General features: G+C 49.0%; 1 protein-coding gene across 1 annotated transcript in view; it reads right to left on the bottom strand.

Annotated features, from left to right (window-relative positions):
* Positions 1 to 22,405, bottom strand: part of R3HDM4 (R3H domain containing 4) — a 134,684-nt gene that overhangs the window by 81,165 nt on the left and 31,114 nt on the right. The window contains exon 2 of the mRNA XM_078669029.1: positions 4,014 to 4,168. Within this exon, the coding sequence (XP_078525155.1) occupies positions 4,014 to 4,168 (155 nt within the window). The remainder of the gene's footprint in view (positions 1 to 4,013; positions 4,169 to 22,405) is intronic.

Here is a 22,405-nt window from a genome sequence, read left to right as displayed (position 1 = left end):
AAGCTAGTCAAAAAGTAGCACCTTTCTGGAAAGTTAGGCAAAGGGTTTGTCACATTGTGCCAAAGTTATTAACAACACAAAACACGCTTTACATATAGAACAGCTGACCTAACTAGAACTACCCATTGGCGACCGCCAGTGGGTAATAAATACATAAATATGTAAAAGTGTAGAATGTGCAGCTCATATGCCTCGAACATATGTAATATACAGGTGTACATGCATACATACACACAAAAACACCCCCACTAACCCACCACTGATTCTGCATTTGTTGGTGATGTACGAGCATGTCAGGGACGATGGTGTGCTCCTAGTAACATTGCAGAGTGGGGTTCAGAGAACACTGACAAACCCAGCTAAAGATGCGTTTCACAACACTAGCCACATTTTACTAATCTACTAACTATTTAACTCTAACCTAGGGTTCTGGTGCTGTGTCAGGGGGAGAAATCGCTATATAAATACAATTTAGAGTTACAAGTAAATGCTCCTGTCCACATCTCTCTTATAAATACTGAGGCCCAAATATTGGCTAAAGTGATAGAAGGTAGGCTGCTACAATATATGACTGAACATTGAGGAGGAGGCAGGATTTCTACAGGGTCAAACAATGACAAATATATGCACAATGTTCGCCATAACGCACCACCTTCAACCTGAGCTGGAGGTAGTCGCTGCTTTGGAGCCGCAGAACATGAACATGATTCAGTGGATTGCAGTCTTTTTCAATAAACCCCCAAGGGTTGGACTGGTGAGGGAGTTATGGGCTGGAACTTGCTGCTCTACTATGCCTGCCAGCTGAGATAAGACTCAACGGGTTGATGTCCAGCACGTGGAGTAGGGCACCAGCCGAATTGCCCTCTTTCTCCGTTATTATTTATTATTATGCTAGAACTGCTGGCGGTACTGATAAAGGAATGCTACCTCGACAGAGGTATCTTGCTTGACAGGAGGAGGATGTTCCTATCTCTCTCGATGCTGTTGTCATGGTAGTGTATATGATGAAGTTCTACTGTATATCAGAAACTCCAACAGAATCTGGCATCTGAAGATGGATATGTAAATACAAAGTTTTTTAAACGCCTGAAAGCACTGTTTAAAAAAAATAGATGAGTGGTTTGTTGGATGAGGAGGAGGCAGGGAAAAGCAACACCGCAGGTGGAGAAGCAAGAGGGAGAGAAAACAGGTGAAAAAGAGCAACGTGGGAGGTGCAGAAGTACACAGGAGAGAGATCAATGCATGTGCGGACGGTGGAAGAGAAGCACATAGGCACAGATTTAGGGAGAGGGGAAAAAAGCAAACATGGGAAAGAGCAGAAAAATGCATGAACTGTCATGGAGTGCTTAAGCAAAATGAAGAAATAGTTCCCTAAAAGTAAGCAAAGGAAGCATAGAAGAGAGCTGATTAAAACAATTGGTAAAGAAACTATTCTCCAGGGGCAAGACAAACACAAGACTGACAAAAAAGCCAACAAATAGGAAACAGCCCAATAAGAGCAAAAGGAATGGCAACCAATTGTAAGCACTGCGCCGGCTCCAATCACCTGCATGTTTGTGTTAAGCCCACAATAGGTCTTTCGCAACAAGGTAGCGTGCACTGTCTGGTAGGCTAGACCTAAAATGGACCCAGATAGCCCGGCTCATGTACGGAAAGTAAAAGAGCCCTAGCCAACAGTAATTGCCTCTTGAATTTCATGCCTTTGTTAGCTAAGAATTGTCATGGTGCCGAGATAATTTCAATTTTTGTACTCAGCGGGTCTGTGTATCTTATCCGTGCACTATGGAAAGAAGGCGGTGTCCAGCCTCCACCATCGCGAGACCCTTCCTATACTTTAATCATCTGCTCTCTCGCTCTGAAACAATAATGTGCTTTTCATTGTGAGGCCAGCACCACTCATTAGACTGGCCTTAGCCATGCAATTATTGCCCGATGACATTAGGAGTGCACGAAAGAACCGCTGCTGTTTAGAGGGCCCTTCTTTCAAACCGCCATTCAGCTGGGATAATCTGGTCACAGCGATAATGACTAACATTAACCACAAGAGCCACTGTAGGGAGCAGCGGCTGCTCTATAAATCTGCAGCACAAGTGCTCTCATCCCAGAGGAAGCTGGCATGTGGCTCACTGTGCTGTCATGATGGAGCATGGAGGTTGGCATGAAGCACACTACCCACCATTCGTTCACTGCTGGGGGAAAAGAGCCGGGCACAACGCAGGCTACCCTCCACCATACTGCCACCACTGAAAGAGGAGTTGGGGCAAAGCACTCCACACACACCATATGGTCATTTCTGGGGAAAAGACTGCACAGGGCATGTTACCCATCATGAGGTCACTGCTGGGGCAAGGGAGGCTGGCATCAAGCACACTATCTACCATACGGTCATAGCTGGCGTAGGATGCTGGCACGAGGCAGGCTCCACACCATGCGGTCACTTCTGGGTGGAAGGAGGCTGCCATGAAGCATGCTACCCACTATACTGTCACCACTGAAAGAAAGGTAGAGTGCGGGCACGCCTCAAACAATGTGGTCATTTCTGGGGAGCAGGCTGAAACGAAGCAAACAACCCAACAAACCGACATTACGGGGTAGGATGCTGGCACGAGGTGCGCTGCACACAATGTGGTCACACCTGAGGAGTTGAGCAGGAGGCATGTCATACATCAAGTAGTGTCTTCTAGGGAGGAGGCTGGCACAAAGCACTCTGACCAACTATACAGTCAACTGTCGGGGAAGGTGAATGGGCGTGAGGCATGGGGAGCGAGGAAGCTGGCAAGTACCAAGTTATACGCCATGCAGCGGCGGTCACAGTGAGGAGCAGGAAGTATGCTGTCGCTGCTTTGGGACAGAGCTGCCTTGGTGCACTCAGTGAGCACTGTGCAGAATGAAGTGAGCAGGGTCACTCCTGCGTACGGTTCAGTCATTGATGTAAAAAGTGGCTGGAAAGGAGCGTGCTGCCTACAGTGGAGTATGCAATGGGGAAGAAGTCTGACACAAAGTATGCTGCCCACTATGTGTTTACTACTGAGAGAGGAGGGTGGCACAGGGTACACTAATCATCATGTGGTGACTATGGGTGAGAGTGAGGCAGGGCGCACGGTCACAGCATGAGGACACTGCAGTCAGGAGGCACACTGCACACCATGTTGTCACTGCTGGGAAGGGGGAGAGAGAAGATGAATGCTCCCCACTCTCTATCACTGTGGTGGAAGGGGTCAGCCTGAGGATGCCTTGGGGGAGTTCTCTGACACTCTTGGGAAGGAGGCTGGCATGTGTACTCTACTTATGGTTCAGTCACGATATGAAGAGAGGCTGGCATGAGACATGATGCCTGGGATTGTGTCACCGTTGGGTAGGGTACCAAAGTGACCCTGGCGGCTGTCACTACAGGTGGAATGACCCGGCATGGGAACAAGACCCACTATAGGACCATTGATGAGGAAGGGCATGTTCGAGGCTTGCTATCTGCAGCCCAGTAACTATGGGGAGGGAGACCGACATGGAACATACTGCATATGTGGGGCTGCTGGCTGGGAAGTGGACTCAAACAGAGCATGTTGTCCTTCAGACATGAAAGCGGAGAAGGGGTGTGGCCGAGTCAGAATGCTGTTCAATCACACAATGACATGCACAATAGAGTTAGCTTGCAGTAGGCTCACAGCTCAAAGACAGGGGCAACACAAGGAGCATTGCCCTACGTGTTGCCATGATCTTGAGGGGCAACTTTAGCCAATGTACAGCCAGTGGCGGAAGGAGGGGACTTGCATGGTCATGCTGACCTATGTGTGGCTAGAAAAGATTGCAGGGGTCACAACACAATGTGTGGCTTCAAGAGGGGCTTGCAGAGGTCATGCTGCCCAGTGTGCAGCATGTGGCTGGAGGAAGAGGCTTACAGGGGGTCAGGCTGTGCACTGTTCAGCCAGTGGCTGAAAGAAGATGCTTATAGAGGGTCACGCTGCCCAATGTGCAGACAGTAGCTCAAGGAGGGGGCATGCAAGGGACAAACTTACTGTTCTCCAGCCTTTGAAGACTCTTCCGCCCTTTGGCCTTTGGGATGAGATCAGAGTTGCGGATGGCCCGGTTGATGTAGTACTGCTTGCGCTTGGGAGGCAGGAACCTTTTTGACGGGGAACTTGGGAGTGGCGAAAGGCAGCTTTCAATGAGGCTAGAGGAAAAAGGAATAAGAAATTATCACCAGGTTCATTTGGAAACTGCCACATTTATAAAAAATCATTCAGCTGAGTAGAATACATATGACGAGGTTGTTAAAGGGAATGGTAAGTAAATAAATAAATACATTTGAGTTGTTGAGCCGTAGAAAGACCTTCCTACTTCAGTCACATCTCACACCCTTATCTTGTGGCGTGTGATTCTGCAACAGAGAAACAAAACAGTCTCAACATGTCTACGCTTAACACCTCTTTCTGAAGAAATCTCTGTTTAGAAGTCACTGTTGCTCCCTAAACCTAATTTACACCTGGAACTGCTAAATACACTGAGATCAGTTAGATCTGTAACTGGTCCTAAACTGAGTTGTGTCCTGAATGGGTTCAGAATCCGGATCCAAACTAGCCCATAAAAAGGGACACCAAGTTCCAGAGCACCCCAAAACCACCCTCTGAGTTGGCTTGGGTGAGACCTTTAGTGTTTGGGTAGGGGGATTTTGATTAAACAATTTCTTTTTACCACTCTGACAGGCTGCTCCGCAGTTGGTGATTCTGCTTTCTGAATTATCTAGCTGTGCACCGATGGCCTGGGAGCATTGCTACAAAAACCAGATATTATCACAGTAAAAATGGCACACTTTACTACTGTGGATAGGTAATGTGGGTAGAGGATGAGGAGGGCTGTGGTCACAGCTTGCGTGGTCATGTACTATGGGTGGGTGACGAGAGCTGCGGGTGCAGCTGGAGTTGGCCTGTGTTATGAGGGGACAATGATGAGGGGCTGTGAGTGCAGCTGGAGCAGGCCTGTGATATGAGGGGCCGGTGACTAGGACTGCAGGAACCATTACAGCATGGAGAAGGTGCAGGTGCAGCAGGAGCAGGCCTGTGATGTGAGAGGCCGAGGGCTGCAAATTCAGCTGGAGTGGGCATTGTTAGACCTGGCATTTTTTATGTTTTCCCCCTGTTTTTTTTTTGCTTATGACCTCCTGTTTTTGACTGTGTGCTGAATTTCGATTTTGCTAGTTTTTTTTTAACTCTTTGGGCACTTACCACTGCTGAAAAGTGATAAAGTGCAAGTGATCCCTGTGTAAATTGTGAATGTGATTGGTTATCCATGATTGAAATATTTGATTTACTGGTGAGACCCAAGTAAATTGCACTGTGTGAGCCCAGAGCTTGCAATTCAAATGCTACTAATGGGCCTGCGGCACAGATTGTGTCACCCATATTCGTAGCCCTGCAAACATGTCTCCGGCCTGCCACTGCAGCGTCTGTGAGTGTAGTTTTAAACTAGCATGTCAATCTGGCAAGTGCACCCACTTGCCAGGCCCAAACCTTCCCTTTTACAACATATAAGGCACCCCTAAGGTAGGACCAAGGTATACCTATGGGCAGGGTGCAGTGTATGTGAAAAATAGGACATGTATTGGTGTGTTTTACATGTCCTGATAGTGAAATACTGCCAATTTCGTTTTTTCACTATTGCAAGGACTATGTAATTGGAGCGGAATTGTAACATCTTACTAGTGTAACTTTCAATTGGGCAGAGATAGAGATTTAGAGTTTGGGCTCCCTGAACTCAGAATTTAAAAATACATCTTTTAGAGAAGTTGGTTTTTAAACTGTGTGTTTGGAAATGCCACTTCTAGAAAGTGAGCATTTTCTTGCTTTACCATTCTGTGGCTCTGCCTACTTCAAAGGCAGAAACTGGTATAAGCACTGGAGCTATGACACCACATTTTAGAACACTGAGCAATTTCATGCCTGATGCTGTTGGAAAAACATCCAACTAGGCTTCCACTTTTTCCAAACCATGGCCCGAACCCACAAACAACCTGACAGAAGACATCAAGCGCTTGGACAACTAGATTACAGTCTGTCCCAAATTACTGGTTCCCTTCAAAAGTGGCAAAACAACAGAAACAAAAACACAAGCAAACTGTACACAGAAGACCTCAGGCTGGCGAAGTGGTACTGCAAGAAACTAGATTGCACGTGGAGAGCAAGCCAAATCCCAGCGGAGAAAGGGACATTCAAATTCGCTCTCAGATGCTACTACCAGCATATGCAGAAAACCAAGCACAGAGCCCTCGCAGACACATCAAAACCGGTACTTTCAACAAGTAATTCTTCACCATCATCAAAGAGTTCACCACCCCTGCAGCTACCTTTAACAAGATCACACACTCAAGACCTCGGAAAAAACCCAGCAGACTAATTTCTGGAACAAGATCACATCCACATACAACAACTTCAACCCTCAGGCAGACCCCTTGGTCCACGCAATAAGTATCCCTGTATAAGATGAAAAACAGACCATTACCACAAAGCCTGCAGTCGCCATAAACTTAACGACCAACACTATGAAGCTCATCGACTCTGGGGCCTCAACATGCCCATACCATGGAGTACATCCACTCTGGAGCCCCATCATACCCATGCCCGCACCATGAAGCACATTCACTGTGGAGCTCCATTATACCCATGCCCGCACCATGCCTTCAACAAGAGATTCACCCCCATCAGCGAAGCCCTCATCCCGATCCGCAATGCCTCCAACTCAGGCAACTACCCAGAAACCTGGAAACAATCTGCAGTCAACACCTTCTCAAGAAAACTTCGGCAGAGCCTACCAAGCTTAATTATAGACTGATCGCCATCCTACCATACCTAGCAAAGACTTTCAAGAAACTCATCACCAAACGCCTCACCACCACTTTGTAGTCCACCGGGTACTAGACACAACTCAGTCCAGATTTAGTCCTAACCACAGTACAGAAACATCACTCCACAGACAACATACAAATGTGCCTGGACAGAGAGCCAAGGGCCCTCATCCTCTCAGACCTCACAGCGGACTACAACACTGTTGCACACCACACACGTCAGGCAGCCTCCATGAGATAAGCATTCAAGAACCTGCTCTCCACTGTATCTTTTCCTTCCAGACAGAACAAAGATAAACAGTAACCTTCACAACATACACCTCAGAACACGTAAACCCATCTGTGTAGTGCCTTAAGGCTCATTCCTCAGCACTGCCCTATTCAACATTCATAAGACACCACTAGCCAAACCACTCCCAAAAACCAGTAACAAGTTCACTGCCTGCATGACCAATGTCACCGCCTGGATGAAGCGCAACTCTCTCAAGTGCAACACCAACAACTCAGAAATAGTGGTCTTCGGAAAAAACACTTAATCCTGGATTCCACCCGATAGCCAACCAACCTCAGACACACATTGACTCCCAGATGCGCAAGCCCAAAATTTCAACAATCATTTACGACAAACTGAATATGTTAGCACAAGTCCATGCAGTCACAGCCTCATGCGTCCACACCCTGAAGCTGCTGAAGAAGATCTTGAAATGGCTCCCAAGCAATATCAAGAAAACAATCAACCACATCTTCATCATCAGCAAACTGGACAACGCGAACATACTGTTCACCAGAATCACCGAGCAACTCACAGGAAGCTTACAGACCATACAGTTCCTGCTGCCAGACTCATCCTCAACCCTGCTCGCAATCGCATCTTCTTTTATTAACCAACTAGACACCTGCGCTCAGCCTAACTCTTACTTGCACACGCCCCACTCATCCACTGAAAGAGTGGACGTCAAGGCTTCTCATATAAAGCTCCTTAAAGCATAAAGCAACTTCCCATCACACGTAAGAATCTCTGATCCTCTTCTTGAATTCCTTAAGAAGCTAAGACGTGGTTCTTCGAGTATCACGCCCCTGAGCAAGGTCCGCAACCTGCTAAGCACTAAGATAACCTCAAGTGTGATAGCATACTATTCAAATAAGCGCAACTTAACACAAAAAAACTTGAGGATCCAATGCTTTTGGTCCAGCAAGGAAATCATGACTCACTTCTTTAAATCCGCCCCCAACTTGAAGACATCAGCTTGCAGCCCTCCTAATCTTGCACTACCTTAATATGAAGGACCTCAGAACTCCGTTTCAATCCAGCACTCAAAGTAAAAACCTCGTACCATGGCAGCGAAAATTTGGCATCCATTCAAAGTAAATGGCCTCATGCTCCATCAGTTACAATGAAGCACCCATGGCCAGTGTCAATCTGACCCTCATTCAATGTGATGGACCTGAGGACCCATTGCTTTCAATCCAGCACCAACTGCAAGTAAAAGACCTCTGGCCTTAACACTCTCAATCCAGCACCCGCTCAATATGAAAGACATCAGGATTTACTGGCTTCAATCAGGCACCCACTCAAGTTGAAGGAACTTAAGGCCAGCAGTATCAATGGGGACCTACTCAGTGGAGAGAACCTTAAACCCAGGACTCTCAATCAAGCACACACTCGACGTGAAGAACCTTGGGACCCACAGCTTTCAATCAGGCATTTACTCAATATGAAGACCTCCGAGTCTGCTGCTTTCATACAGGCACCAACTCAACGTGAAGGACTAGTGGCAAACTGGCATGCACTCAATGTGAAGCACCTCAGGCACGGTCAGTTTCAATCAAGCACGCACTCAATGAGAAAGACCTCAGCCCCAGGTATTTTTATAAAGCACCCAGTCAACGGAAGGACATCAGGCCTAGTACTTTCAGTCCAGCAAACATTCAATGTGAAGGACGTAGAACCTCAAGGCTTTCAATTCCACCAAACAGTCATCTTGAAGAGCCTCACGCCCCAGCCTTTCAAATAAGCTCCCACTCAATGTACAGGGCCACAAGCGCCATGGCTTTCAATCAAGAACTATTGATTGTAAAGGAAGTCAGGCTCCAGAGTCCAAACCTAGCTTACACTTGATGTGAAGCACCTCAGTGTGAATGATCCGAGGACCCAATGCTCTCAATGTGGCACCCAATGAATGTAAAGACCACCATACCCCAGCACTTTAATTCAGGTACCCACTTGACGTGAAAGACCTTGAGCCCAAGCACACGCAATTCGGCACCCACACAATGAGAAGGCACACAAGACTCAATTCTCTCAATCTAGCACTCAGGCAATGTGAAGGACCTCAGGCCCAAACGCTTTCAGTCCAGCAGCTTTGTTTATTATGGTAACTAATGGAAAAAGAGGAGCTAGGCTGCCAGGTGAGAAGAACACATCCCCTCACAGCTTGAAAATCCTTCACAGGGACCAGCTGACTCACAAAAATAGGCATGTAGGACATCACAAGACACTGGAGACCGTCCTGTGACTGCAACAACATTTCTCCAGGTAAGGTGGCCTGGAGACAAGACAAAGACCACTGACAAATGGTCACTAGGGAGCCTGCATCATCCTTTACCCCATGATAAATATACTTTTACATTTATTTTGAAACTTTTCGTTTTAACTAAATCAAACGCATAGTAAAACATAACGCGATCAAAAAAGAACCCAACGACAGGTGCTCGTTAGCGCAAAGTAAAATAAAAGAAAAGCTTAAACAGGCCATTCCTGCTGGGGTGAACCATGATGAAAGCTGGGCAGCCCATCATGGGACACAAAAACAATCTCAAACGAAGGTCCAGAAAAGGTCTTGTGAAGAAGGATTGTGCTGTGCATCTTGAACATAAATTCTGTAATCAAACCAGAAAAGAAGTATTGAGCCATCAAGCTTGGTGGTTCTTTGAACATTAACTTTGCTAAGGATTAAAAGCGTCTAAAAAGTACACACCTGCAAAGCTGGAGAAAGGGAGGATTGTTGTTAAAAAATAAAGAAAATGACTAGAAACCGTTTCTTCTCGGTGTCCCCGGAAGAATTCTTTGAAAATAAGGTTCTTTTTTACGATGATTTTAATAAATGGCATTTTCTAAAGTGCTCAGCACAGCATCATTTGTTGACTTGCAAACTAAAGAGGTTCGGTGCCTTTTCGCTTCTCATCAGGGTCCTTTCAAAGATGGCAAACAGTATGCTGCCTTGGTTAAGCGAGCATTTTTAGCGTGCATGGCACAGCAGCAGTTTGCCAAGCCTCTCCAGAAGATCAGACAGCTTGGGAGGCAGAAGCTCTTTCAGCCACAGGAGATGCGTGTGCACAGGAGGCCTGCAGTAGAGACTTTCTACGTGGAATGAGGCCTGTCTCCTTAGGAGTGTAATCGGCTTCTCAGAAATCAGCGTGCACACAGGCACTTATGCGTCAGACCACTATCCAATGCATTAAGAAGTCATCTACAGTAACATGGACGTCGCGAGCATGCTAAGCAGGCTCCTGGAACGCAAAGACGACCCACCGAGCCACTTACCTCAGTGAAGCGCTTTCTGGTGGATACTCTGCCTGCAAATTCCTCACATTGACAACATTCCCAGGCACCAGACTGGATCCAGAGATGCAGTGCTGCTCGTGTGCCAATAGGCGGCGCCGCTATGGCTTCAAACTGCCCTGGAAGTAAGTGACCGAGTGAAGCCACAAATAAGCACCCCCCCTGTGTGCCGACATGAGTGTCTTAATCTTTTTGCTCCGCCCTCTGGACACAGTGGTTGGAATAATTTGCAGATCACCATGTGCCAAAATCTAACTTTTTTTTGTGTTCAAAAGTTTTTTATTAGGAGCTTAAGAGGTATACAGCTGTACAGAAGTTATTAACAGAATAAAGAATTTGAAAAAAGTACACATATAGGGAAAACAAAACAATAATAGAAGTTGGCATATGGAAAATACACGAGTCGTATCAACATTTTTACAGTAAATTAAGTAAATCATAAGTTATACATACAATTATACATAGGAGAGTTGCATCTATTTTTTTACATGACGATGGGCATACAGAGTCATAGGGTGATATCATTACCACTACAGCATGTTAATTAGGAGTGTGGAAGTACGGGATGGTCGTGAGGCCATTGTGTATCAAGGAGGCTTGTGTAGGTCAAAGTAATCATCTAGCGAGGACCAGAGTTTTCTGAGTGGGGGACGCCACGGGGTAGAGGCGAGGGCTATGTTGTCGGCTCTTCTTAAATTGGTGACCCAGTTAAGCCAATGGGGGAAGGAAGCCTTGTTTGTGCTTTTCCAATTATTGAGTATGATTTTAACCGCAGTCGTCAGCAATAGGTCGAGTAGGGCTTTATCATTATCATTGAGTGTGGCGGCTTTGGCGAATCCGAAGACGAGCGTTGAGAATTCCCTTGGGAGGGTGATATGTAGGGCTTTGGAAATGAGATCAAAGATTCTGTCCCAATAGGAGGTGACGCATGGGCATCTGAAAATTAAGTGTTCAAGGTCCCCTCCCTCTCCATTGCAGTTCCAGCATGTGTCATCGTCCCTGATTTTATGCAGAAAGAGCCTCCTAGGTGTCCAGGAGGCCTTGTGGAGTAGCCAGAACTTGGTTTGTGAGAGTGTAGGGCTTATTTTGTGGCGAGTGGTGGACTCCCAGTTTCTGGCCCATTCTGCCTCTGAGGTAGGTGTGGTTGAGAAAGAGTCCCAATAGAGCTGGAGTGCTTTGGTTAGGGAGGACGATTGTGGGCGAATTAGTTTATAGATTCTAGAGACTTGATGGCCAAGTTTGGTTAGTGAAGTGAGGAATCCAGGGAGGGAGGGGGTGACGTCCTTCAGGTCCGTTTTCGCAAGCGCTACTTTAATATGTAGAAAGTTATAGAATTCTATGTGATGGAGGTGGAATCTGTTCTGCAGTTCACTGAAGGAGAGTGGTAGTGTTTTTTCGGCGAGTTGGTGGGGGAAGAATATACCTCTTTCTATCCAAGGAGAGTAGTTTAGAGGTTTCCCTTTGTATGTTAAGGCGTTATTGTGCCAGAGCGACTCCCAATTTGAATGCTGGAATTTATGTGGTAAGTGTTTGCTGACTTGGAGAAGAGCCATTTTGGTGTTTTTGAAGATAGGGCCCGAGCCCAAGTTGGGACGGAGTTTAATGGTGAGCAGAGCGCAGGGGTCGAGGCCTTGTAATATGGACCTTTCCACAGCAAGCCACACCGGGGTATACTGCGTCTGTGAGGTTAGCCAGTATGATCCTTGTTTTGCTAAAAATGCAGTTTGATATAGCTTTAAGTCCGCCAAGTTGACTCCCCCTAGGCTTTTATCTAATCGTAGTTTCTTTAAACTGATTCTGGCTTTCTTGCCCTGCCAGAGAAATGAAGAGATCAACTTATCTAATTTACTATGGAATTCTTGTGGAGAGAATAAGTGGAAGCATAGTGATGAGGTAGTTGACCAAGGGGGATATCATCATTTTTATGGTTTCTATACGGCCCCACCAAGTAATGAAACGGGGGGACCAACCATCGAGCAGTCGTTTGATTTTGGCAAGAGTCGTGGTCTCATTGTGTTTAAGGGTACTTAAGAGGTCATCAGTAAATTCTATCCCCAAGTATTTAATCACGTGAGTTTGCCAAGTTAGGCCAGAGTTGCCTAAAACTTCTCTAGAGGTGTGGACGTTTAGAGGTTTTACCTCGGTTTTATCTCTATTTAATTTGTAGCTTGATAGGGAGGAGTATTTGTCAATTGAGGACATAAGCCCAGCGATGGAGTTAGTAGGGTCTTCTGTTGTAATTAAGATGTCATCTGCATACGCTGCTAACTTAACTCGTGTGTCCCCGAAGGAAACACCTGCTATGTCTTTATTATTTTTGATGTCTGTAAGGAGGGGTTCAAGGGCTAGGAGGAAAAGCGCTGGGGAGAGTGGACAGCCCTGTCTGGTTCCCTGGTGAAGTCGGAACGGGCTGGATAGGGTACCGTTTATAGCTATCCTGGCAGATGGGGCTGAGTATAGGGCCATCACCATCTTGGCAAAGGGGTCGCCAACGTTGAAGGTGTGCATGCATTGCCGGAGGAAGGACCACGAGACCTTGTCAATGGCCTTTTCCGCGTCCAAGGTTATCGCTACCATTGGGGAGGAAGAGGCCTTTGCTTTTTCCAGAAGGTGGCACAGTAGTCTTATTGTCGTTTGACATCCGGTGTTTTAGGAAGCCAACCTGCGCGGGACTAATTAGTTTATGAAGGACGGAATTTAGTCTAGTCGCCAATATTTTTGCGTAGATTTTGCAATCAAGGTTTATCAAAGAGATGGGGCGGTAGTTTTTAGTGAGAAGGGGGTCTTTCCCTTCTTTGGATATTACTATGATCGTAGCTTCACTCATCGATGGGGAAATACTTCCGCTGGATGCTGTAGAGTTAAAAAGGTTAAGGAGCGGAGGGCTAAGTTGGTCTGTGAAGGCCTTATAGAATGACGCCGTGAAGCCGTCCGGTCCGGGGGCCTTATTATTTTTAGGGCTCGGCCTCCGCCCACTGAAAGTGGGAGGAGTTTCGAGATCCTAATGTTAAAGGAAAAAAAAAAGTATCTCCTAGGGCTTTGGCGAGACACATTCCACACATTCCTTAGTCTGGTATCTCATCTGGCCAGTGATTCGTCTTCGTTGTGGTGTCGTTTTAATAGGCTTGAAGTGATAGGGTAAATGTAGTTATCCTCCGCCATGTTGGGCATTTTTCGTTCGTGTGCGCGCAAAGAAGTACATTAATTATAATTAGGAGCTGTCAGGGTGCCTCCGTAAGTGAATCCAGATGGCCGGGCGCGTTCACCATTCAGCAGCGCTCAGCGCGCAGCTGCTCCATGCCAGGCCGGGAAAGGGCTTCATTAGTTCAAGAACAAGAGTCTGACGTTCTGTCATGGGCTGTTCTTTTAATCTCAGTTTCATTTTTTTTCTGGAATGGTCCGTGGCCGGTGTGAATGGAATTGTTCTCTCGAGTTTATTATGTGTTTCTTTGCAGCAGCTTTTGTTTTCGGAGCTGAGGTAATGAATAGCAAGCTGGCAGGCAGCGCCTTTTAGAACTCTTTGCTTTCTGTTTGAGACTCCTGACAATGTTTTACAAAATCTTTTTTCTAAAAGCAAGCATCTATCGGAAGTGGGAGATAGGAACCTTTTGACTGGTTTCATATAGTTCAGAGATTCACTTTCATTCCTCTTTAAATATCACTCTTTAGGTGTTCACGGTTTGTGTATTTTTTTTTTACATATCTTAAGACAATCTAAAAGTATTTTTTCAAGATGAAATGCCAAAGCAGCACTATGCAGAGCAATGACATACTACAAGTGGCATACTATAATATTTTTTTAATAAGGGGCAAGACGTTGAAAGCCTAATAGCATTCTCAAAGTTTATGTGTAGTGTTCATAAAAGCAGCAAATCTGGGATAAGCTGGGGGGAACTGTCTTTCGCTCTAAAGGCTGTCTGTCAACAGGTTTCCGCTTTCAGAAGTCTAACTGGAATTCTTCAGGACTGTTTATATGGAGTAGTTGCACTATTCTAGCAGACAGTAAAGCATCTGATTACAGTGGTCTTGGGGGCAGAAAACATGACCGCCTTGCTCCTGTCACACTCACATACGTGTATATGACAATTGTGAGAGTGCAGTTTGAGAGTTGAGAGTGCAGATTGAGAGTTGAGAGTGCAGATTGAGAGTGCAGATTGAGAGTGCAGTTTGAGAGTGCAGTTTGAGAGTGCAGTTTGAGAGTGCAGTTTGAGAGTGCAGTTTGAGAGTGCAGTATGAGAGTGCAGTATGAGAGTGGTGTTTGAGAGTGGTGTTTGAGAGTGGTGTTTGAGAGTGCAGAGTGGAGATTGAGAGTGGAGAGTGCAGTTTGAGAGTGCAGTTGGAGAGTGCAGAGTGGCGGTGCAGAAAGGCGGTGCAGAGTGCGGAGTGGCAGTGCAGAGTGGCGGTGCAGAGTGGCGGTGCAGAGTGCGGAGTGGCAGTGCAGAGTGGCAGTGCAGAGTGGCAGTGCAGAGTGGCGGTGCAGAGTGGCGGTGCAGAGTGCAGAGTGGCGGTGCAGAGTGGCGGTGCAGAGTGGCGGTGCAGAGTGGCGGTGCAGAGTGGCGGTGCAGAGTGCAGAGTGGCGGTGCAGAGTGGCGGTGCAGAGTGCAGAGTGGCGGTGCAGAGTGGCGGTGCAGAGTGGCGGTGCAGAGTGGCGGTGCAGAGTGGCGGTGCAGAGTGGCGGCGCAGAGTGGCGGCGCAGAGTGGCGGCGCAGAGTGGCGGCGCAGAGTGGCGGCGCAGAGTGGCGGCGCAGAGTGGCGGTGCAGAGTGGCGGTGCAGAGTGGCGGTGCAGAGTGGCGGTGCAGAGTGGCGGTGCAGAGTGGCGGTGCAGAGTGGCGGTGCAGAGTGGCGTTGCGGCGGTGCAGAGTGGCGGTGCAGAGTGGCAGTGCAGAGTGGCAGTGCAGAGTGGCGGTGCAGAGTGGCGGTGCAGAGTGGCGGTGCAGAGTGGCGGTGCAGAGTGACGGTGCAGAGTGCAGAGTGGCGGTGCAAAGTGGCGGTGCAGAGTGGCGGTGCAGAGTGCAGAGTGGCGGTGCAGAGTGGCGGTGCAGAGTGGCGGTGCAGAGTGGCGGTGCAGAGTGCAGAGTGGCGGTGCAGAGTGGCGGTGCAGAGTGGCGGTGCAGAGTGGCGGTGCAGAGTGGCGGTGCAGAGTGCAGAGTGGCGGTGCAGAGTGCAGAGTGGCGGTGCAGAGTGGCGGTGCAGAGTGGGGGTGCAGAGTGGCGGTGCAGAGTGGCGGTGCAGAGTGGCGGTGCAGCGGTGCAGAATGGCGGTGCAGCGGTGCAGAATGGCGGTGCAGAGTGGCGGTGCAGAGTGGCGGTGCGGCGGTGCAGAGTGGCGGTGCAGAGTGCAGAGTGGCGATGCAGAGTGGCGGTGCAGAGTGGCGGTGCAGAGTGGCGGTGCAGAGTGGCGGTGCAGCGGTGCAGAATGGCGGTGCAGAGTGGCGGTGCAGAGTGGCGGTGCAGAGTGGCGGTGCAGAGTGCAGAGTGGTGGTGCAGAGTGGCGGTGCAGAGTGCAGAGTGGCGGTGCAGAGTGGCGGTGCAGAGTGGCGGCGCAGAGTGGCGGCGCAGAGTGGCGGCGCAGAGTGGCGGCGCAGAGTGGCGGCGCAGAGTGGCGGCACAGAGTGGCGGTGCAGAGTGGCGGTGCGGAGTGGCGGTGCAGAGTGCAGAGTGGCGGTGCAGAGTGGCGGTGCAGAGTGGCGGTGCAGAGTGGCGGTGCAGAGTGGCGGTGCAGAATGGCGGTGCAGAGTGGCGGTGCAGCGGTGCAGAATGGCGGTGCAGAGTGGCGGTGCGGCGGTGCAGAGTGGCGGTGCAGAGTGGCGGTGCAGAGTGCAGAGTGGTGGTGCAGAGTGGCGGTGCAGAGTGGCGGTGCAGAGTGGTGGTGCAGAGTGGCGGTGCAGAGTGGCGGTGCAGAGTGGCGGTGCAGAGTGCAGAGTGGCGGTGCAGAGTGGCGGTGCAGAGTGCAGAGTGGCGGTGCAGAGTGCAGAGTGGCGGTGCAGAGTGGCGGTGCAGAGTGGCGGTGCAGAGTGGCGGTGCAGAGTGGCGGTGCAGAGTGCAGAGTGGCGGTGCAGAGTGGCGGGTCAGAGTGGCGGTGCAGAGTGGCGGGTCAGAGTGGCGGTGCAGAGTGGCGGTGCAGAGTGCAGAGTGGCGGTGCAGAGTGCAGAGTGGCGGTGCAGAGTGGCGGTGCAGAGTGAGAGTGCAGAGTGGGGGTGCAGAGTGGGGGTGCAGAGTGGCGGTGCAGAGTGCAGAGTGGCGGTGCAGAGTGGCGGTGCAGAGTGCCGAGTGGCGGTGCAGAGTGGCGGTGCAAAGTGGCGGTGCAGAGTGGCGGTGCAGAGTGCAGATTGGCGGTGCAGAGTGGCGGTGCAGAGTGGCGGTGCAGAGTGGCGGTGCGGCAGTGCAGAGTGGCAGTGCAGAGTGGCGGTGCGGAGTGGCGGTGCAGAGTGGCGGTGCAGAGTGGCGGTGCAGAGTGGCGGTGCAGAGTGCAGAGTGGCGGTGCAGAGTGCAGAGTGGCGGTGCAGAGTGCAGAGTGGCGGTGCAGAGTGGCGGTGCAGAGTGGCGGTGCAGAGTGGCGGTGCAGAGTGGCGGTGAGTGCAGAGTGGCGGTGAGTGCAGAGTGACAGTGAGTGCAGAGTGACAGTGAGTGCAGAGTGACAGTGAGTGCAGAGTGACAGTGAGTGCAGAGTGACAGCAGAGTGACAGTGAGTGCAGAGTGACAGCAGAGTGACAGTGAGTGCAGAGTGACAGCAGAGTGACAGTGAGTGCAGTGACAGTGAGTGCAGAGTGACTGTAGAGTGCAGAGTGACTGTAGAGTGCAGAGTGACTGTAGAGTGCAGAGTGACTGTAGAGTGCAGAGTGACAGCAGAGTGCAGAGTGACAGCAGAGTGCAGAGTGACAGCAGAGTGCAGAGTGACAGCAGAGTGCAGAGTGACAGTGAGTGCAGAGTGACAGTGAGTGCAGAGTGACAGTGAGTGCAGATTGACAGTGAGTGCAGAGTGACAGTGAGTGCAGAGTGACAGTGAGTGCAGAGTGACAGTGAGTGCAGAGTGACTGCAGAGACAGTGTGTCAGGGTGCACATTGTGTGAGTGTGCAGAATGAGTGTGCAGGGTAAACAGTGTGTGACTATGCAGGGTGACATTAGGAGTGTGCGGGTGAGCAGTGTGTGAATGTTACGGGGCAGTGTGTGAGTGTGCAGAAAACACCACACACACATACACCACACACACATAACGCACACACAAACCACACACCTCAGTCTCTCAACACCACACACTTGTCACCACTCAACACAACACACTCACCACCACACTCACTCCCCAGGCTCACCCCCACAGACTCACCACCACACACTCACCAGCACACAGAAAACAACACACACAACAACACACCCCCAGCCGTCAATGAATGCTTTCACCATGCACAAACACCAACAACCATCATCCATCTGTGCACGCTTTTACCAAGCACACACCCACCAGCCGTCAGTGCACCCTTCCACCAGGCACACACACCTCCAGCCGGCAGTGCACTTTTCCACCAAGCAATCGCAGTATGGTACACTTTACTTTTAAACATATTCATATAAAGCACAGCATGCCACCATTGGTAAAATTACAATTCAACAAACATACTTCCACTACACACCACATGCACACACTCCATAACACATGGCAAAAAGACATTGGCATTTACAATGCCATTAGCTCAAACTCAAATAAATCCGAGCCCGATTGCATTTCTAATGCTTGTTTAGTGTGGTAATTGCTGCCTTGATCTCTGCGCTTGTGATGGGGGAACCTAGGTGAGTCTTATCTGTGTCTGAGAGTTTGGGGAGGTGGAGCGATTCAAGGTAGTCGGTGCATGCTGATACATCTAGTGGTTTGTCGTTTTTATATAGGTCTTCGTAAAATGATTTGAACGTGTCAAGGATATTAGATTGTTTTGTGTGAGTGTTGTTTCTAGAATCTTTTATGGATGTTGTGGTGGACAATTTCTGTTTGTGCTTAAGATAGGAGGCAAGGAGTTTCCCTGCTTTGTTGCCTTCACAGAGTTTTAGGGCCTTGAAGCGGTTGATCCATACCCCCGCTCGTTTACTGGTAATGGTGTTGTATTCGTACTTCTTTCTGGTTAGTGTTTCTAGCGTTTTAGTGTCTAGTGGGTTGGACTTATGTTGGGATTCTAGTGTTCCAATCTGTTGTTCTAAAGATTCTAGCTCTTTATTTAGTGTCTTGTTCGTCTTGGCTCTGATATTGATCATGACCCCTCGGATCGTGGCTTTCAGAGCGTCCCACAAGGTGTTGGGTGTAGTGCCATGGGTGTCATTTAAGGTTAGGTATTCATCAATGGCGTTAGCTATTAGCAATTTGTTTGCGGGGTCTGATAAGGTTTCATCGTTGAAGCGCCATCTCTTAGGTGGGAGGATTGCTTTGGAACCAGCAAGCTTGGTGCGAATACAGGCGTGGTCAGAAATTAATTTAGGGGCTATTTCAGTTTCCTCTATCAGGTGTGTGAAGGGGCTTGAGATCAAGATAAAGTCGATGCGTGAATATGATTTGTGTGGGGCGGAGTAGAAAGTATAGTCCCTTCCGTCTGGATTTTGGAGGCGCCAAGAATCTTTCAGACAATATTTGTCACAGAGGCGAAGGAGGGCTTCGTGCGAACGGGATGGGTGGAAGGAGCATTTGGATTGTCTGTCTAGAATCGGGTCAAGGGGGAGATTGAAGTCGCCTCCCACTATCAGCAGGTCATCTGGGGGGATGGGTTCTAATGAGCGGGAAACCGAGTCCCAGAATTCCGGGTCGTCAGCATTTGGGCCGTAAATATTTATTACATGAATGGGGTCATCCTCCCTTAGTAGGTGTGTAACGGATAGCCTTCCTTCTTTGTCATGAGAGTGCGAGACTAGTGTTAGATTGGATTTTTTCGCTAGTAGGGTGATTGCCCCTCCTTTTTTGTGAGTCGCTGGCGAGTTCAATATGTGCGACGCCCAGTGGATGTTCAGGAACTGTAGATCCTCCTCAGACAGTTTGGTTTCCTGGAGTAAGATAATGTCCCCCTTCGATTTGGCGAGATATTCAAAAACTTTCCTCCTTTTTACCGGATGGTTGAGGCCCTTAACATTGAGATTATTGTAAGGTCATCGGCTAATGATTTTGTGTTAGACATCGGAGTGAGATTTTATCGCTGAGTAGTAACATGGCAAACGAATGATACCGGTGTATAGTGTCGTGTACTGGTCGCATTGGTGTGGGCAAGTGTGAGGAGATACAACTCTAAGGACAGGGTGTAAGATACAGCATTGAAATAAGATTTGGGAATGCAGCGAGAGATGCATGCCATACCTGTAAGAAGTGAACATAAGCAAAAGGCAGTACAAAACAAAGAAAAACTGTTATTCTCTGAACTCTTTTAGCTCCATTTTTTACCCCCCCTGTCAAAACCACCCTCAAGCCCCCCCTCCCCTCCCTCCCTCCCCTCCCCCCAAAATCGTACATAGGGAGTACAACGGCAGTACCGTGCTAGGTGGAGCAGGAGTAGTAAACTGGTAACTAGTAAATTCCCTAGTCAACAAAAATAGCATAGTATCAATAAACATGAAACTTGTCTTATCCGACAAGCAGTTTGCGGCTGAAAAAGTGTCACTCTATATAGCAGTAGTAAGTGGTAGTGGAATGAGAACATAAACAATTTACGCTAAGGCATTAACGAATAACATTAGTGTGACATCATAGTGAAGCACGAGATCTGCATGTGTATAGGTGGCATAGTCCTACAATTGTGGAGTTGTAAACTTTATGGAAAACAAGTGACACAACTTTAAGAGCATAAACTCACGATACCGGAGAGTGATCAGGTGAGATGAAGGGCTTCGGTGTCGAAGCGGACGTTATCAGATTGAAGAGCATGGCGCTAGAGCCATATCAAGCCCGTTTAGGGCCAGGCAAAGGCTTGTTGGCATTGAATACCAGCAGACAATATGGTGACTTATGAGCTGGATGAGTTCACGTTTTCCTTTTCTTCGAGAGGCCGGACGATAGATCCATTTCTTGTTCGCGACGATCTTCTAGTAGGTCTGCAGGGGCTCTGGGGTCCGTGAAGAATCTTGGGTGGCCGTTCACTACAATTCTGAATTTCGCCGGACCAGCGAAGGAGAATGTAATGTTTTTGGATCTCAGTTTGTCTCTGAGTTCCAGGAAACCTTTACGGATCGCCACCGTGTCTTTTGAGAAGTCCTGCGTAAAGATGATTCTATGACCTTCCCACGTGATGGAGTGTTTTTTTCTTGCGAATTGAAGGATCATCTCTACATGTTGAAATCTGAGCGGTTTGCATATCAACGGTCTGGGGCCTTTGGAGTTCCTGGCAGCGAAGGTGGGGATCCTGTGTGCCCTGTCCAGTTCAAGGCCATGTGGGAATTCTATGTTGGTGATCATGGGTATCCATGATTCAAGGAAGGCCACGCAGGAGTCTGCATCTTTTTCGGAGTTCTCCGGAACGCCAAAAATTCTGATGTTCCCTCTTCTGTTCCTATCTTCCAACTCTGCGTTATGGCGTTTAAGTTCGTCCGTGGTCTTTTCTAGACGTTGGATTTTGGAGGCTGATTGTCGTGCCAGGTCCTCCACGTCGCTAATACGTTGCTCGGCTGCTCCCAAACCTGTGTTTATTGCATTCATATCAGCTCTGATCGCTGTGAGCTCTAGTCGGATCTAGTTGGATCCCCCACAGACCCATGCCCTCACCACATCTTTAACAAAGCAGACTCCATTATAGCACCGCACCTCCGAGACGTCATCAACTGCTCCCTCAACTCCGCAACCTTCCCGGAAAGCTGGAAACATGCCGAACTCAGCGCCCTCCTGAAGAAACCCACAGCTGACCCCACTGAACTCAAAAACTACCGCCCTATCTCACTCCTTCCATTCCCGGCCAAAGTCATCGAGAAAGCGGTCAACAACCAGCTCGCCGCCTTCCTCGAAACCAACAAATCCCTCGACTCCTCACAGTCCGGCTTCCGAGCCAAACACAGCACTGAAACCGCCCTCATCGCAGCAACAGACGACATTCGAACTCTACTGGACAATGGAGACACAGTCGCCCTCATCCTCCTCGACCTCTCCGCAGCCTTCGACACAGTCTGTCATAGCACCCTCTTACAGCGCCTCAAAAACGTCGGAATCCAAGGAAAAGCACTGGAATGGATCACCTCGTTCCTCACCGGAAGAACCCAGAGAGTCCGCCTTCCACCATTCAAGTCAGAGGCCACTGAAGTCATCTGCGGCGTACCACAAGGATCTTCACTCAGCCCCACCCTCTTCAACGTATACATGAGCCCCCTCGCGGTCATCGCACGCCAACACAACCTCAACATCATCTCCTACGCCGATGACACTCAACTGATCCTATCACTCACCAGAGACCCTAACACTGCCAAAACCAACCTGCATGAAGGAATGAAAGAAGTAGCCGAATGGATGAAGCACAGCCGTCTGAAACTGAACTCAGACAAAACAGAAGTCCTCATCCTGGGCACCTCCCCCTCCGCCTGGGATGACTCTTGGTGGCCAGAGGCCCTTGGAAAAGCACCCACCCCGACGGACCACGCACGGAACCTGGGCGTCATCCTGGATTCCTCACTCTCGATGAACAGACAAGTCAACGCCGTTTCTTCATCTTGCTTCAATATTCTTCGCATGCTCAAAAAAACATTTCGCTGGATCCCCACCGAAACTAGAAAAACGGTCACCCACGCACTGGTCACGAGCCGCCTGGACTACGGAAACACCCTCTACGCTGGTACCACTGCAAAACTCCAGAAAAAACTCCAACGCATCCAGAACGCTTCAGCCAGGCTCATATTAGACATCCCGCGTAAAGAACACATCTCTGGTCACCTGAAAAACCTCCACTGGCTCCCCGTCAATAAGAGGATTACTTTCCGCCTCCTAACCCACGCACACAAAGCACTCTACGAAATCGGACCCGAATGCCTCAACACACGACTGTCCTTCTACACCCCCTCCCGC

This window comes from Lissotriton helveticus, chromosome 12 (assembly GCF_964261635.1).
Source record: "Lissotriton helveticus chromosome 12, aLisHel1.1, whole genome shotgun sequence".
Lineage (NCBI taxonomy): Eukaryota > Metazoa > Chordata > Amphibia > Caudata > Salamandridae > Lissotriton > Lissotriton helveticus.
This window is presented reverse-complemented; position numbering and strand designations above follow the sequence as displayed.